Source organism: Bactrocera tryoni, chromosome 3 (genome assembly GCF_016617805.1).
Source record: "Bactrocera tryoni isolate S06 chromosome 3, CSIRO_BtryS06_freeze2, whole genome shotgun sequence".
Lineage (NCBI taxonomy): Eukaryota > Metazoa > Arthropoda > Insecta > Diptera > Tephritidae > Bactrocera > Bactrocera tryoni.
This window is the reverse complement of record NC_052501.1, coordinates 86,016,536-86,031,366: the sequence shown is the minus strand read 5'-3', so window position 1 is coordinate 86,031,366 and position 14,831 is coordinate 86,016,536. Positions and strand designations below refer to the sequence as shown.

The 14,831-nt window shown below is 36.7% G+C and overlaps 1 protein-coding gene across 1 annotated transcript; it reads left to right on the top strand.

Annotated features, from left to right (window-relative positions):
* Nucleotides 1-3,898: 3,898 nt before the first annotated feature.
* On the top strand, nt 3,899-5,965 carry LOC120770155 (maltase A2-like). Its single transcript, XM_040097351.1, has 6 exons — nt 3,899-4,399; nt 4,463-4,839; nt 4,908-5,214; nt 5,292-5,608; nt 5,675-5,803; nt 5,864-5,965. Exons 1-6 carry the CDS (start codon nt 3,899-3,901, stop codon nt 5,934-5,936), a joined length of 1,704 nt encoding a protein of 567 aa, XP_039953285.1. The 3' UTR covers nt 5,937-5,965.
* Nucleotides 5,966-14,831: the final 8,866 nt, after the last annotated feature.

Sequence of the window (14,831 nt, the reverse complement as noted above, 5' to 3'; positions counted from 1 at the left end):
ATTTAACTCTCTGATAAATTCACAACAGATTTGTTAGGAACGAAGCCATCATATGTCCGTCGAAATCAAAGGTTCAGATTTATTTTCAATTTATACTTGACAATTTTCTGGCAGACTAACGCGTTGTGACTGATTGTGCGCCAATAGTGATCCGATCTGAAAAACTTATTTGAAGATTGCTGGGGATAATAATGGATGTTAGATTTCTGAAAGAAGTCTTGTCGAATTAAAAAGTTTTCCTTAGCAGAAGTTGATTTTGATCGTTATCGCTGCTGTACCAAAGCTCTATGCTGTAGTGATGCGATAACGACGGTGCTATGATGTCTCAAAAACTGAGAGACTAGCTCGCGTTTACATTAACAGGATTTTGCTAAACTAATGCAGTCGGTCGTTATTCGACGAAACTGGGAATGGTCTACGATCTACAATCACATTTGTTATCTTAATGACTTGTGTTAAAGCCCACACTTTTGCGGAATTCCTGTACAATAAGCTTGGTATCGGTAATAGTTATATCAACCCTATTAACATAAACTAGATATATCAGTACGTGATGATAAGAAAAAAATATCCACTCAATTTGAACAAAAATAAACGTTTCAGAATCAGTTGTAAATTCGAATCCCAAAACTATTGTGACTGGGTAAGAAGTGGAGTGATTGCTTTTGCAAGTACACGTGAACATGTTTCCACGCAATTATCTGAAAACAATTCACACACAAATCGATATATTTGGTATAAAATCTGCTAGAATGACGAAAATAATTTTATGTAGGATACGAGAGCGTAGGCAATTCGTGAACCGGTTTCACACATTTCTGGACATTATATGTTCACTCAAGGATTGAGGATGTTGCAAAAAGCCTTTGGGGATCCAACTTCGTGTTCTAAAAGTATTTAGAAGTGGTATGGAGTTTAAAGCAGGCCAAAGACATCGACTGATGTACATCACGTAAAACAAGTCAAAGAAATGGTGCTTGAAAATTGTCGATTAACTATTAGTGACATTGCTGACAGTTTGGGCATATCTTTTAGATCGGTGCAGACGATTTTGAAAGACGAATTGGGCTTGAGAAGAGTCAAATCTCGAATGGTTCCAAAAACACTCACTTTTTTCGCAAAAGACCGTGAAACATTGCTTTCTGACTATCAAAACGTAATGAAAAGCATCATATCTGGAGATGAGACTTGGATCTACGCTTACGATCCCGAAATAACCGATCAATCGAGCAAATATCGTGCCAAAGGCGAACCGAAACCGAAAAACTGTCAAAGTCACTCAAAAATCAAGGTCATGTTGACCCAAAGAGCGAAGCGATGTCGATTGGGAAGGCCAAGTCGTTCCATACGCCAGACTGAGTTGCTGCGAACGGTGCCGAATAGACTCTCTACGGTCTTTGTGTACACCCTCAGCTACTTCTGCTATATTTTCTTCACTGCTGGACGTGGTTTATCCGGTCGTATCCGGTATTATTCAATAATGAATTCTGGGTCTCAAGATGGGTGAAGGTGTTGCTAATAGTTTGCTCAGTAGGCCGATTACGTTAACCATAAGTTGAGCAAACCGCGCGAAACACATTCTTTACAGAACGTAAATTTTCAATACTGAATACGTGAATACAATAATGAACAAAAATGATATGACAGCTTGACACGACTCAAAAAAAGGGCTATTGAAAAAAGTACATCTACTTGGATCACCCGTTATTTACTTTAATGCAAATACTTCACAAACCACTGAAGCTTTATCGCCAAGGTCAAATCTATTTGATATCTCTTGATATATAGTACGAAAACGGATGACTCACATCCTCCTACCTCCTAACAAATGTGTCGGCGACATTTACAAATCTTTAAAGCAACTTTCTAAATACTCTTTGAAATGATTTGCAATTTTGAATGAAAGATATTATTCTGCATATTAAGACAAAAAGGCACCCGGAAATTATAATTCCCCGGGTCAACGACATGTAAAAAAAAATCGATTTTGCTAAGTTGCCAAATCTATTCTTAATTACTATGCCAAATATGAGCGCCATCTGTCAACCAGTTTGTTTTTGTCGGCTGTTTAATTCGGAGCACCTTAGATTCCTAGACATTCCGATCCCATATGCTTGGAAAGTATTATAGCTGCCGAAAAGACATGAGTTTATGAGTTTGACATGCAAATAAGTCAACGATCATCGAAATGAAGGCAAAAACGAGCCAAAACCAAAAAAGTCACTCAAAAATTAAGGTCCCGCCTATTGTTTTTTTTTCGATGTACGTGGTTTGGTGCCTCATGAACTTGATCCAGAGAGACAGATGGTTAATAAGAAGTTCTATTTGGCCGTGTTGAGGCATTTGAGTGAGAAGATCTGTCGAAAATGGCCGGACTCATTGAAGAACAATTCATGGATTTTACTCGATGATAATGTACCATCGCATCGAACGGACGACTGTGACCGAATTTAAAGCCAAATATGCAATGAATACCATCTATTAATCGCCGTATTCAACTGAATTGGCTCCGTGTGGTTTTTTCTTGTTCCCCAAAACCCCATTTTCAATCGATCGAAGAGATAAAATAAAATTTTCTGAAGGAGCAGAAGCCCATCGCACTAAGTGATTATGCAGAGTGTTTCGAAGACTGGAAAAATCGTTGGCATAAGTGTGTTATATCTGGTGGGGATTCCTTTGAAGGCGACAAAATAAATATTGATGAATAATCAAACATTTTGCGTTTCATTTACAATTTCCGGGTATTTTTTTGTATATACAAGTATATATATATATACTGTATAAGTTCGTGGAGCGCGTTAATAGGCCCTTGATAGTACCGCAGTTGTTAGACACCCTATAAGTATGCTCAGAATACAAATACAAAATGCTTAATTAAATTCTGTGCAATCTGTAACCAAAACATTTTGTACCACAAATATCGATAAGATATTGCATGTGGCTACTAATTTATTTAATCTTGCGGTTCAAGTAGTTTTGTTTTCATTATATCTGGACATACAACTTGTGTCATAAAAATAACCGAAGGTTTTTGATATACTCGTATAGTAAAGTGCACTTTATATTATATTCGAAGGTTTTTTGCTTCGCTTCAGACTCAAAAGTTACAGATAGCATAGATTTTTTTATGTCGTATATAGGAAAGTTCTTCAGAACCTCGCTTATAACTGCTTGAATGGCTTGAATATCGCAATAAAGGGTGCTTTTAATGTTTATTTATAGTTTTGGTAATATAAAATAGACATCCAGAGGCGAGTAGTTGATGAGAGAAACTCGTTTTACCAACAAAAAATCGTTCACTTTCTTGGTCTCCATTTAACTCAATTGGAACAAAATGCGCACAGACCTTTCGTTTACCCAAATATTCTGTTAAAATTTTCCAAACAGGGTATTGATTGTCTTTTCAATAAATTTTTCATCAATTGGAATGGCTTGGCGGTTTTTTTTCGGTTTCTATAGATAATTTAATTTAATTTTTGGGACGGAGGCCTAAGCAGCCAATTGCCTTCTGTTTTCTAGTCTGTCTATAAATTTATTTACAGGTCATATTTAAATAAATAAATAAATTAATTAATTAATAAGTTTAATGTTGGTCTCGCGTGTACATAAAAGCAGGTGTGTCTAAAAAAGGCTGAATATGTATTCTTATTTGCTTTGCTGCATGTTGTATGGTTTAAATATGGAGTCCGGTTATTTTTGGGACACACTTTGAGTGTAGAACTGTATTTTGTCTTCATAATATATACTTAGTTATTGGTTATAAGCGATATCAGTTAAGATAGTTATATCTTTTAAGAACAATCGGTTAATGAAATGACACTTAATAATTATTCGCTGACATGTCTGGGGGTATATAACATGCCGTGGGTGCTTGATGGTCAACTCAGTTTTCGTTGCGATGTCTTCCGCGTCATTTCGTATAGTAAAACTTTTATTTCTGCTCGTTAGCAGTGTCCTCGCGGTCAGTGATGTCGATTGGTGGGAGTCGGCTACGCTCTATCAAATCTATCCACGCTCGTTTATGGATAGTGATGGTGACGGCGTGGGCGATTTGAATGGCATTACGTCACGGCTGCCTTTCCTCAAGGAAATAGGCGTGACCGCCACTTGGCTGTCGCCTATCTTCGAGTCACCGATGGCCGATATGGGTTACGATGTCACCAATTTCACGAAAATTGAGCCACTCTTCGGCACGATGGAAGACTTTGATGCCATGGTGGCGAAAGCGCATGAGTTAGGCTTGAAGATAATTCTAGATTTTGTGCCAAATCATTCGAGTGATGAGTGCGAATGGTTTCAAAAGTCTATAAGTCGTGAAGATGGTTACGATGACTTCTATACATGGGGCGACGCTAAGATAGATCCACAAACGGGTGACCGTATGCCACCAAGCAATTGGGTGAGTAAATTGCTGTAAATATTGCTCGACTCATTTAGTAAAGTGAGCATTATGTTCGCACAGCGTTCGCTATTCGAAGGTGAGGGATGGACTTGGAACGAGCAGCGCCAACAATACTATTTCCACCACTTTCTGGCTAAGCAACCGGATTTTAATCTCAGAAGTCCAATGGTTCGCCGACATTTAATCGAGGTTATGGAGTTTTGGCTGGATCGCGGTGTGGACGCTTTTCGAATCGATGCGGTGCCACACTTTTTTGAAAAGCGCTTTGAGAATGGCACATACCCGGACGAAGAAGTTAGTGGCCTAACCAACGACACAACTAGTTTCTTATACTACACACACAAGTACACTATGAATCAGCCTGAGAATGCGGAGATATTGTATGAGTGGCGTGAATTTTTAGACGAGTACCAACGGCAACATGGCGGCGACACACGGTGAGACTTCTTCAAATAATGCGTTAATGAATGATAGATTTTAACCAAAAGTTTTCTCTACCCGACAGCGCTACCGTGGGCGAAGCTTATGCCCCAATCGATATTTTAAGCGACTATATCCACAATGGCACCCACGTCGGCCTTCAACTGACCATGAATTTCAACTTTATTCAATTGGGAGACACTACGACGGCGAAAGATGTTGAAAAACTTGCTGACAATTGGATGAATGTCATGTGGACCAAACATAAGCAAGCCAACTGGGTTGTCGGCAATCATGACAACGGCCGGCCGGCGACGCGCATAGGGAAACAACGCGGTGATATGATGACGATTATAGCACACGCCATGCCTGGCACATCCGTTACTTACTATGTGAGTGTTGTGGTTTACCAATGAAAATTTAAAAAATTGAAAAAAAAAAAAATTTAATTTCCATTTGCGAAATTTAGGGTGATGAAATCGGCATGACCGACTATGAAGCTGAATGCACATGGGACAGTTGCGACTTCCGTGACCCCGAGCGGACACCAATGCAGTGGGATTCTACGACAAATGCCGGTTTCAGCAAAGGCAACTCAACTTGGTTGCCCGTCAATTCAAATTATAAGACGCTCAATGTACAGCGACAGCGAGGTGTTGCGCGTAGCACATTGAATATATACAAGGCCATGACGGCGCTTAAGAAAACGGTTGCTTTCAAATCGTTCAAAGAGGAGGGCGGTTTCGCGTATGAGGCTTTGACAGAGCAAGTCTTTCAAATTATCAGGTTGGTTGCGATCAATAATATTTGACAAGCTTCTTTGTGTAAGATATATTGCACGCTATCTTCCAGAACTGCACCAAATATTGAGGAGTATCGTGTACTTGCCAACTTCGGCGATCAGATCGAGTATTTAGATGGTTTGACGAACAAAACTATGGAGTATGTCATACTTAACTCTTACTCGCCGCACAGATACGGGTACTTTTGTACGACATTTGTATGAAGAGCGCTTATTTATAACGTTCTCTTGTATTTCAGTGATAAAGTGGATTTGAGCAAACGAATTTACCTAATGCCCTATGAAGCAGTGGTTCTGCGTTGGGTCGCCTGAAGTATTTACAAGAATTAATTTAATTTCAACGAAGCCTCAAAAGTTTACAACACTATAATTTGTAAATTATTTTCTAAAATAAATTGATCAATCCTATCTCCCACGTTTTCATTTGCGCACCTCTGCTTGATGCAGAGATATTTGCTATTTTTAAAGGACATTTCTTCGTCAGACTAATGCTTTGTGATTGATTGTGCTTCAACATATTTATTTATTGATATGCAAAGGTTAGAGAGGAAAAAGTAAAAATGAGTAAATAAAAATTGCATAATAAAACCTTTGCTTGTGTGTGGGCGTGTCAACGTGTATTTCATTTCATGTCAATATAATTCTATTTCCAATTTTAGCATGCGCCCACGTAATCAAAGTCGATTCATTAGCATTTATGTATTTATGTCTATATAAAAATATTGTTGCATGCATATTTTGCATCCAGCGATTTCAGTGTTTATGTATATCTGTTTGAGGAATTCTACGCACATAAAAATTACAAATTAGCCAATTCAACTTCAATCCTCGCAGAATAACCGGCTGTCACTCATCCCCAATCCATTCTCACACACTTGTCCCGCACATGTGTAAACATGTTGCACAGAAGTGCGTAAATGCTTGACTTTGACATATGCACGAAACAGCAGAACATCGCTTTGAAATCAGGTGCCTACACGCTGACGAATTTGCTTTTCGGCGCTAAGCAAAAAAGCAAGAAAGTTGGCTGAGTCACATTTTCATGAAAGGCGTAGAATATTAATATGACGAAATGTCGACAGCAAATGGGAAATGAAAACTCGGCAGCGTGCAGATGTGACAATAAAATTGAGGCAAATGATGGGCCATACGCCAGTGCTGCTGCTCAACGATGGCTGAATGCGCAGGCTGTTGGCAATTCAAGTGCCCGTAGCACAACATTTAGGCGTTTTAAGGGCAATTTGCACAAGGTAAGCGCCCTGAAGCCTACCTAAGAACCTAAAATATTAACACAGCTCCACTTAAAAATTGTATTTGTATACATATCAACGAAGCCCACACATGAGGTCGTAAATATTCTTGGCAGTATGTCTATAATTTCATACTTTCAAAAGTTGTTTCACCTGAGAAACTGCCAGCGCCTGTGCAAACAGCAACAACCATTGCTGGCAATCACGTTTGCAAGTAGAATATAATGACATTGTTTATGTAGCACATTTTTCCACTCACTACAAGCAGCAATGTGCGACCCCATTTCTTATCATACAAGGCGTAAGTAATAAGCCATTGTGCCACATGGCGTATGAGTAACATAAAGGCGCGCTACAAATAGAGCGTTTCTGAAAGCCCTTACGCCATTAAGCCGCAAGTATATTACGCACATAGCGTTTTATATAGGCGCGCATAGCACTGATTAATTAACTACCGTTGGTTGGCGGAAAAACTGCTTGATTGCGAAAATATTTTCAGACGGAAAAGGCTGGTGTATAAATGTTTGATTTGGAATCAACACAAAGTTCGATAATTTTTATTAATTTTTTTAAGTGCAGGTAATAGTATATATACATATAATTTATAATGTTTAAATTGTGTCCACTTGCTGTGGGATATTGCCTTTAACTCTACCCATTCAAGCAATCGATAATGGATTTCTAACTTTTATCAATTTTTGCTGTAAACTTCCTCACTTCGCGTGACTTTGCAATATTTTTATGCATGCTTATCAATTTTTACTTACATAAGAATTCGTGTTTATTTATTTTCGATAGATGCCAAAAAATTAAACAAATGTCTTTATAATTTAGCAATATTGCTTACGAAAATTTTTATTTAAGGAATTAAGCGACAAAGCTTCTGAATAATGACAAAGTCCCAAAAACTTTACTCATATATATTTTCCAATTAACTTTTTTGAAACTCAATAAAAATAAATTACTATACCCGCAAAAGTATTTCTACTTTGTAGGTAATAAAACTAAATAATGAAACCAAATATTTACAAATTTCTGTAAAATATTAGTGAATTTTCTGAAGCAAGCTGACTTTTATTATTTAAATGGAGCAAAAAAAAAAATAAAGCGACATTTTGCGTTAAAATGAACATTTTGGAAAAATATTACTTAATTCCATGGACATATGCATGCTTTACAATTCTGAATTCTATGAAGGAATCTGAATGATTTTAGTGGAAATTGTAAAACAAAGCCAACAGCACAAAGACTTTCTATGTTTTGTGCCATAGCTTTGCAGTGAAGTGATATACATACATATGTACATGCATTTAATAAGGATTTTTTTACTACTCAAAACAACATATATTGTTACTTTAAGGATTATATAAAAAAATTAAGAAATTATTCCACAGTTGAAATACTGAAATTAAAGGATAGACCCTTGCAGCAGCTTTTGCAAATGATAAAAAATGAAGGAAATTCAAAGTAGGTCGAAAGCTATGATAGGCGAAAGGTAAAATCGCAAACATTAAGCGAAAAATAATTTACGTGCGGTTTGTGGCTGGATAAAGGTTGGCTAAGAGGCTTGGTTGAACTTTCGTGGGTTAAAAATGGACTTTCAAGATTTTCAGCAAAACTAAGAGTCCTATGGAAAAAAGTTGTATGGCAATGTTATTGGTAATCAAATTATCTATAACTTTTGTTTGCAAAATTTTAATTTTTTTCTTTCCGAAATTTGATCTAAACTTACTTTTTTTTCAAACATTTTGAGTTTTTGTTTTGTAATATAAAATATTTATTTTGTAACTTTTTATTGACCTAATATGGGAGAAAGACCATAATTTAAAGTCAAACCAAAATTGCAGATGTTTTAAATGTCAGTAGACATTATGATTGCAGAAATCTCTTTTTTCTGTTGGTAAAATAATATAGGGTAGTCGAAAAAGTCTTTTCGTATTTTGTCAATAGATGTCGTTGCAGTCGTATATCCCCAGCGCTATCAATCACATTGTGGCATACCATATAGTGTTGGAAAGATGAGACTTCAAGCTTCATTTCACCAAAAAAAATGAAAGTTGGGGAAGTTAAAAAAAGTTACAGCTATTCAAAATTCAGAAAAATAGTGAAAAAATTCGCTATATTTCGAAATTTTTGCATAAAAATGGAAGAATGCCACGCAAGCCACCAATGCAATTTGTGAAGTTTCGGAGACGATGCTGTATCAGTTCGTGTAGCACAACAATGGTTCGCTCGCTTCCGTTATGGTAATTTCGAAATTTCGACTTACACTGATGAAATAATGGCTCTAGCAGAAAATTGGTAAGAAGTGTTCGACCATAGTGGTACATATTTGTTTATTTATTGTTATAAATTAAAAAAAGAACATAAGTGGAAGTTTTATTAAAAATACGAAAATACTTTTTCGACTACCCAATATTTTTATCTTTTACAATTTTTTTTCGTTTACGAAATGTTATCTAAGCTTAAGTTGTTACCAAACATATTGTTTCTTTATTTGTTATTATTGAGTTATTATCTGAAAAACTCGCAAATTTTAAGTCAAAAAATCTCAAGCAAAATTTCGGATTTTTTTTTGTAAATGCAGCCCTATGATTATTAAAAATCTCTGCTTTCTGGTGGTGCTAAAAATATATATGTATACCAATTTATATTGTGTTTTTCGAAAATTGTTTTCCTTAATGTTTGTTATTTTATTTCTTATTTCCCATGGATTCAACCCGCCATTTTTTTAAAGAAGTTTTCTACCCTGGCCTATGGATATATTTATGGCAAATTGTTTTTAGAGTAATTCCGAAATTGTATTTCATTTATGAAATTTGTTATTTTGTTTATTGTTTTTTTTATTTTACAACAAAAGCATACAATAAAGACACTTCCTTTCATATCACAAAGACTCAAAGGGTCCCATCGACAGCTTAGAACACACCAATTTCGCTCAAAAATACGCTACTTAACAGCAAACATTAACGATTGGCTGCGTGACCGACTACAGTAAGGTTCGCTGAATTTTAGCATAACTCAACGTTGAATTTTCCGTTGCGTAAACGCGCACGAAATGAATTTATTGAAAGCATAAAACGCAATGAACAACTATAAATACTTTTTGTTGTATTTAATCGGCGGTGCGACAATTTAATTGCTGCTAAATGCTGGTAAACGCCTGTAAGGCCGCAAATCGAGAGAAGGGCTTGAGCAAGTAAATAAGTAAGTAACTTGCGGCTTATGAGTGTGTACACATGCAAGTGGCACAGTCCTGAGGCCAATTCAGCAACAATAACAATAATGAGATGATATTAAGCAACATTAAAGGAACTTTCAAAAGTCAAGCACTGTGCCCCATTGAAGTGGCCACTTTAAGTTTTCCTGCAATTGCTATGTGAAAAAAGGCAGAGCAGTTCCGCCACGCACAAACAACATCTATATGCTGCTTATCCGCACAAAAGTTCTTGTTCAGTTGTGTTTGCATTGTTGTTGGTTGTAAAATAAGCAAATGTGCAAATATTGCTGAATTACATGCAATGAAACCACAAGTAGCTTTCGCTGCGCCGACGAGTCGTGAAAGGTTTGTGGCCGGCAGAGCACGTAATATGTTAGCAAAACATATACACGTTTATTATATGCACACACACACACGCATACGCTGTATACGCATGTGTGGGTAAGTGAGTGCTCGCACGTACGCTTGTGCTCTTGTGAAAACAAGTGTTCGCCTACACCTAAAAACATGCCCATACTAATTGAATATTTACACACTTGGTCGTCGGTAAACACCAGAAAACAAAACAGGAAACAAAAAACACAAAAAAAAAACGTCATAACGTCAGATAAAAGGTAGCGCTGTGTGGCATGAGTGGAAGGCTTGTGAGCCAAGCGGCAGGAAATTTACGTATACGATTTAACATAAGTTAATTTTTGTCAGTGTTTCCTTTGCTGTTTTGTTTACGGCCCACTCCACAGCGCGTGGGCACACACATGCACTCCGCACCGCATACACTCGCGTGAGGAAGAGCAGTACTTGGAAATGCCTTTCACTTTCGCTTTCCTTTCAGCCACACGCTGCCGCACCTTAATTCCAACATTACTGCTTGTTGCCTGCGTTTTGTGTGTTGTTTTTGTTTCCTCATTGTTTACTTGAGGCAGCCGTGCTCTAGTTCGCTTCGTCGGCGCTTTGTGTGCCTATTTGTTTTATCGGCTGCTGTAACCTGGCTACGCTTTTGCTTGTCTGCTTCCTTGAAATGTCTTTGCTTTTGTTGCTGTTATTGTTGTTTGTTTGTGCGCCTCGCATATGGCCTGTCTGGATGTGTGGGTGCGTTTGGGTTTTAGCGCACACGCCTCATATTCGTGAGCCTTTGGCGTCGCTGACTTTTCTAGTTGTCGACCAAAGCAAGCACTCATTGTGGCTAGCTTTATATATAAAGTTTTACAAGCAGAAAGTGAAATTGGTTGGCGTGAAGTCTTAATGTCTTATGATCTTTCATATAATGTGAATATTACTCGAAGCACCATTACTAATTTTTTTGGAAGCCTACTGGTGGAAACAAAGGTTTTTTTATTGTCACTTGATTGAGATCTTAATAATGCCTTTCTCTCGCTGTCTAGCAATAATCAGCATTAATTTGTCTTAAATTTTTTCTTATCACCAAGTCACAAGAAAACTCTGTTATCTTCATATGTGTATGGATAAGCACTAAGGGCAGCAATAAAATTAACTGCAGTACGAATAAAACAGTAATTTAAAAAAAAATCAGCTGAGTCTTTGCCAAGATTGCTTTAATTTCTCTTGCCATTAGGCACAATGCAAGTTGCATATAGTGACAGATAAGATATTACTTCGTTCATTACCTCTAAAGCAGAACCAAAAGAATGCTTTATATCCACTCATACATATGTCTTTAACGATACCAGAATGATTTTATGTTTTAGCCACAAATATGCGACTATCTTCAGCTTACGCTTACCAAACAAGCAAAGCAATTATCTCAGATGTTCTTAGAACAATATAAGAAGAAGAAAATACAACAATTAAAAATTTTACACCAAAATCTTACAAAAAATGCTTCACCAAAGGTAGACTATGCACTTGAGAAAGAGTGACCATAAAAAAAGGTTCTCTGCGCCACAAAGCGCCCCATTGCCGTTACGTAATAAAAAGACACCAGCAAAGAAAATATGAGCGTACTCAATCAGAGAAACTGCAATTAATAAGTGAGTACTCGATGCGCGAGGAAGAAGTCAACGAAAAATAAAACCTGCGCAAAAGTAAATCTGCGGTTGAGAGATGAATGCTGTGCTGTGGCTGCAGTTGACAGCAGCGAGATTAATAGCACGTCAATAACAATGCTACTTTGTTGTAATATCCGTTCGATATGCAATCTCAGTGCTGTCCAATACCAGCTTGCACTCTTGTATTAATTGCTTGCAATTACTCATTTTCGTTTACCCCGTTGCCTCTTAACAAGTTCAGTTTAAGGTATGATGTTGGTTAAATTAAGCAGCTGATGCAATGTATTACACAAAGTACACTAATTTTGAGGTTAAATTGAAAATGCAGGGTTCGATATTTTCTCAGATGTGCAGTAGCCTTATAACTAACTAGGTAACCTTTCAATAGGTTACTTCAATTTTTATGTTTCTGTCAAATATAAGTAATTAATTTGGGTTGTGTATTTGAAAATTTGGCAAATATAAATTTATAAACCAACTTTATATACCAAACCAATATCTTTAATAATTCCTACTCATACACATGCCTGTGAAAATATGTAAATCTATTTCTAAATAGAGGCAAATTAATAAGATTGATTGCTTTACTGGCACCCAGCGGAGGTAAAACACAGTGCGAACCGCAAAACCCTGCTTTTGCAGCATATATGGTAGTTGTTGCTATCACATGCCAATTCCAATTTCAATTAAACAGTAATGCGCTGAGATACATAGACCACCTGCCAATTCAAATTTATTTACACACAGCTAGTTTTGGTTCCATGGAAACCCAATAGTTACCCAATACGTACCCAATAATATACACGGCAAAATATTCAACAATACCTTATTCATGATTAACACTCATAATTTACGCTTAAGTTGCAAGTGCAGTGCAAGGTGCGTCTGAAAAGCACCCTGCTGACTTCCTTTGAAATTATATGCTGGTCAATGGTTCTGAGTCAGTGATATTTATTAACTATTTTGTCAATTTGAGTGTGATCTTCTTATAAGTTTCAAAACCCAAATAATTTATTTACTACGTAAAGTAGACTAAAAACTGCTTATGTAATAAAAACAGTCTGAAACAATTCGTATTGCTCTCGTTGCCTCCACTAACCAAAAGCTTTTGAGTTGTTAAAATAAGATAAATTGACCAAATATATATGCCAAGCTTTTTACACGCTCTTTGGTGAAACTGCAAGCTGGCGTTAAAGTATTTTAACTCCATTAAAATTCTATGTACATATGTACATATATACATATAAAGTTTAAACAACTTTCATCAGAAGCTTGTTTGTAAAACATGCCACAAGCATATCCTTAATGTATCAAGCGACAAGTTAAAAAATCCACAAGTTTTTATGCCACGTGTAATAACAGCAAATTGTTTGCAGTTGCAATGTCAAACATGAAAGTTCGCTATCGTTGTTGCACAAATATTGTAAATTTTTTAGCCGCCAACACTTTTTCTGCTGTGCTGCTGTTAAATGAGTGCGTGGAAAATCAACTGAAACACTACTTCAATACTTTGCTCGTTTAAAGCGACAGTGAGGTGGATTTGAATGCATGATATGTATGTGAAAGTGAGAAAAAGTATTCGCTGACTTCTTATGTGAACTTTTAACAAACCAGGTGCTATCACCACAACCACCATAGCACCTGCATGCAAGTACTTTTTGGTTGGTGGTTACAACATGTTGACACAAGAGGTTGTGAACAGGTTTGGAGGCTGCAGCGGTCTCGTATTTCAACTTTCCCGGTAGCAAGTGAAGGATTGTGCAGCAACTCACGGTGGACACATCACTGCGAATGCAACAAAACCACAGTTATTGAGTTAATGCATATTTAATAAAAATTATGAAAAAATTTAATTCACAAATACTTTTGGAAGTAATTCGAATAAATGAATCGCTGCTTCATTAAGTTCAACATCCATCTTTTGTTAAACAAATGGCCATAGTTTTCAATAATAATAAATTTATGAATATTAAGCAAGTGTTCTTCAGAGACAACTCTTGTTTTGAATTCATAAATGACGAAATTTATCTTCGAAAACAATATTATCAAGTGCTGTGCTCCTCAATTCTTGCAAAATATTCAATTGTATGAAATCAGAATCACCGCAGCTTTCAAGGCAATAATCAAGTAATTCAATAGAACTCATCACTCAACAGTATTCACAACCCCTCCTTCGTTTTGTCTATCAACTTGAACATATGCTTCGTAATTTTCTGCCAGTCAGTTTCAAAAAGGGAACAGAATTTTTGAACTAATTTTTTTATTCTTCGAAATTCAAGTTAGCGCGCCGCATCTGTCATATAAGCTTGAAAGAAAAATGTTGCATACCATTGAACCAAGAGAATGTAAATTAGATAACGTCTATATGGTATTCCAAAGATTCCGGTAACTTGCATAATATTGGCAAACGATCGATTGGCAATACGAAAGCAATTTCGATTTAGAAGGCCAGCTTCAAAGAACTCTCGAAAGAATTGTTATGTTCGATTACTAAGAAGAAAAGTCGCTTTTGCCATTTAGTGTAATTGGTTTACGCTAAACAGGGTATATTAGGTTTGCCATGATGTTGCAAGACTCAAATGAAAACGTCGGAGACCCTATAAAATGTTCTTGTATATATAAATGACCAACGCGACGAGCTGAGTCGATTTAGTCAAGTCCGTCTGTCCATCCGTCGGATATGCGTAAATTAGTCTCCAGTTTTTGAGATATCGATCTGAAAATTCGCACA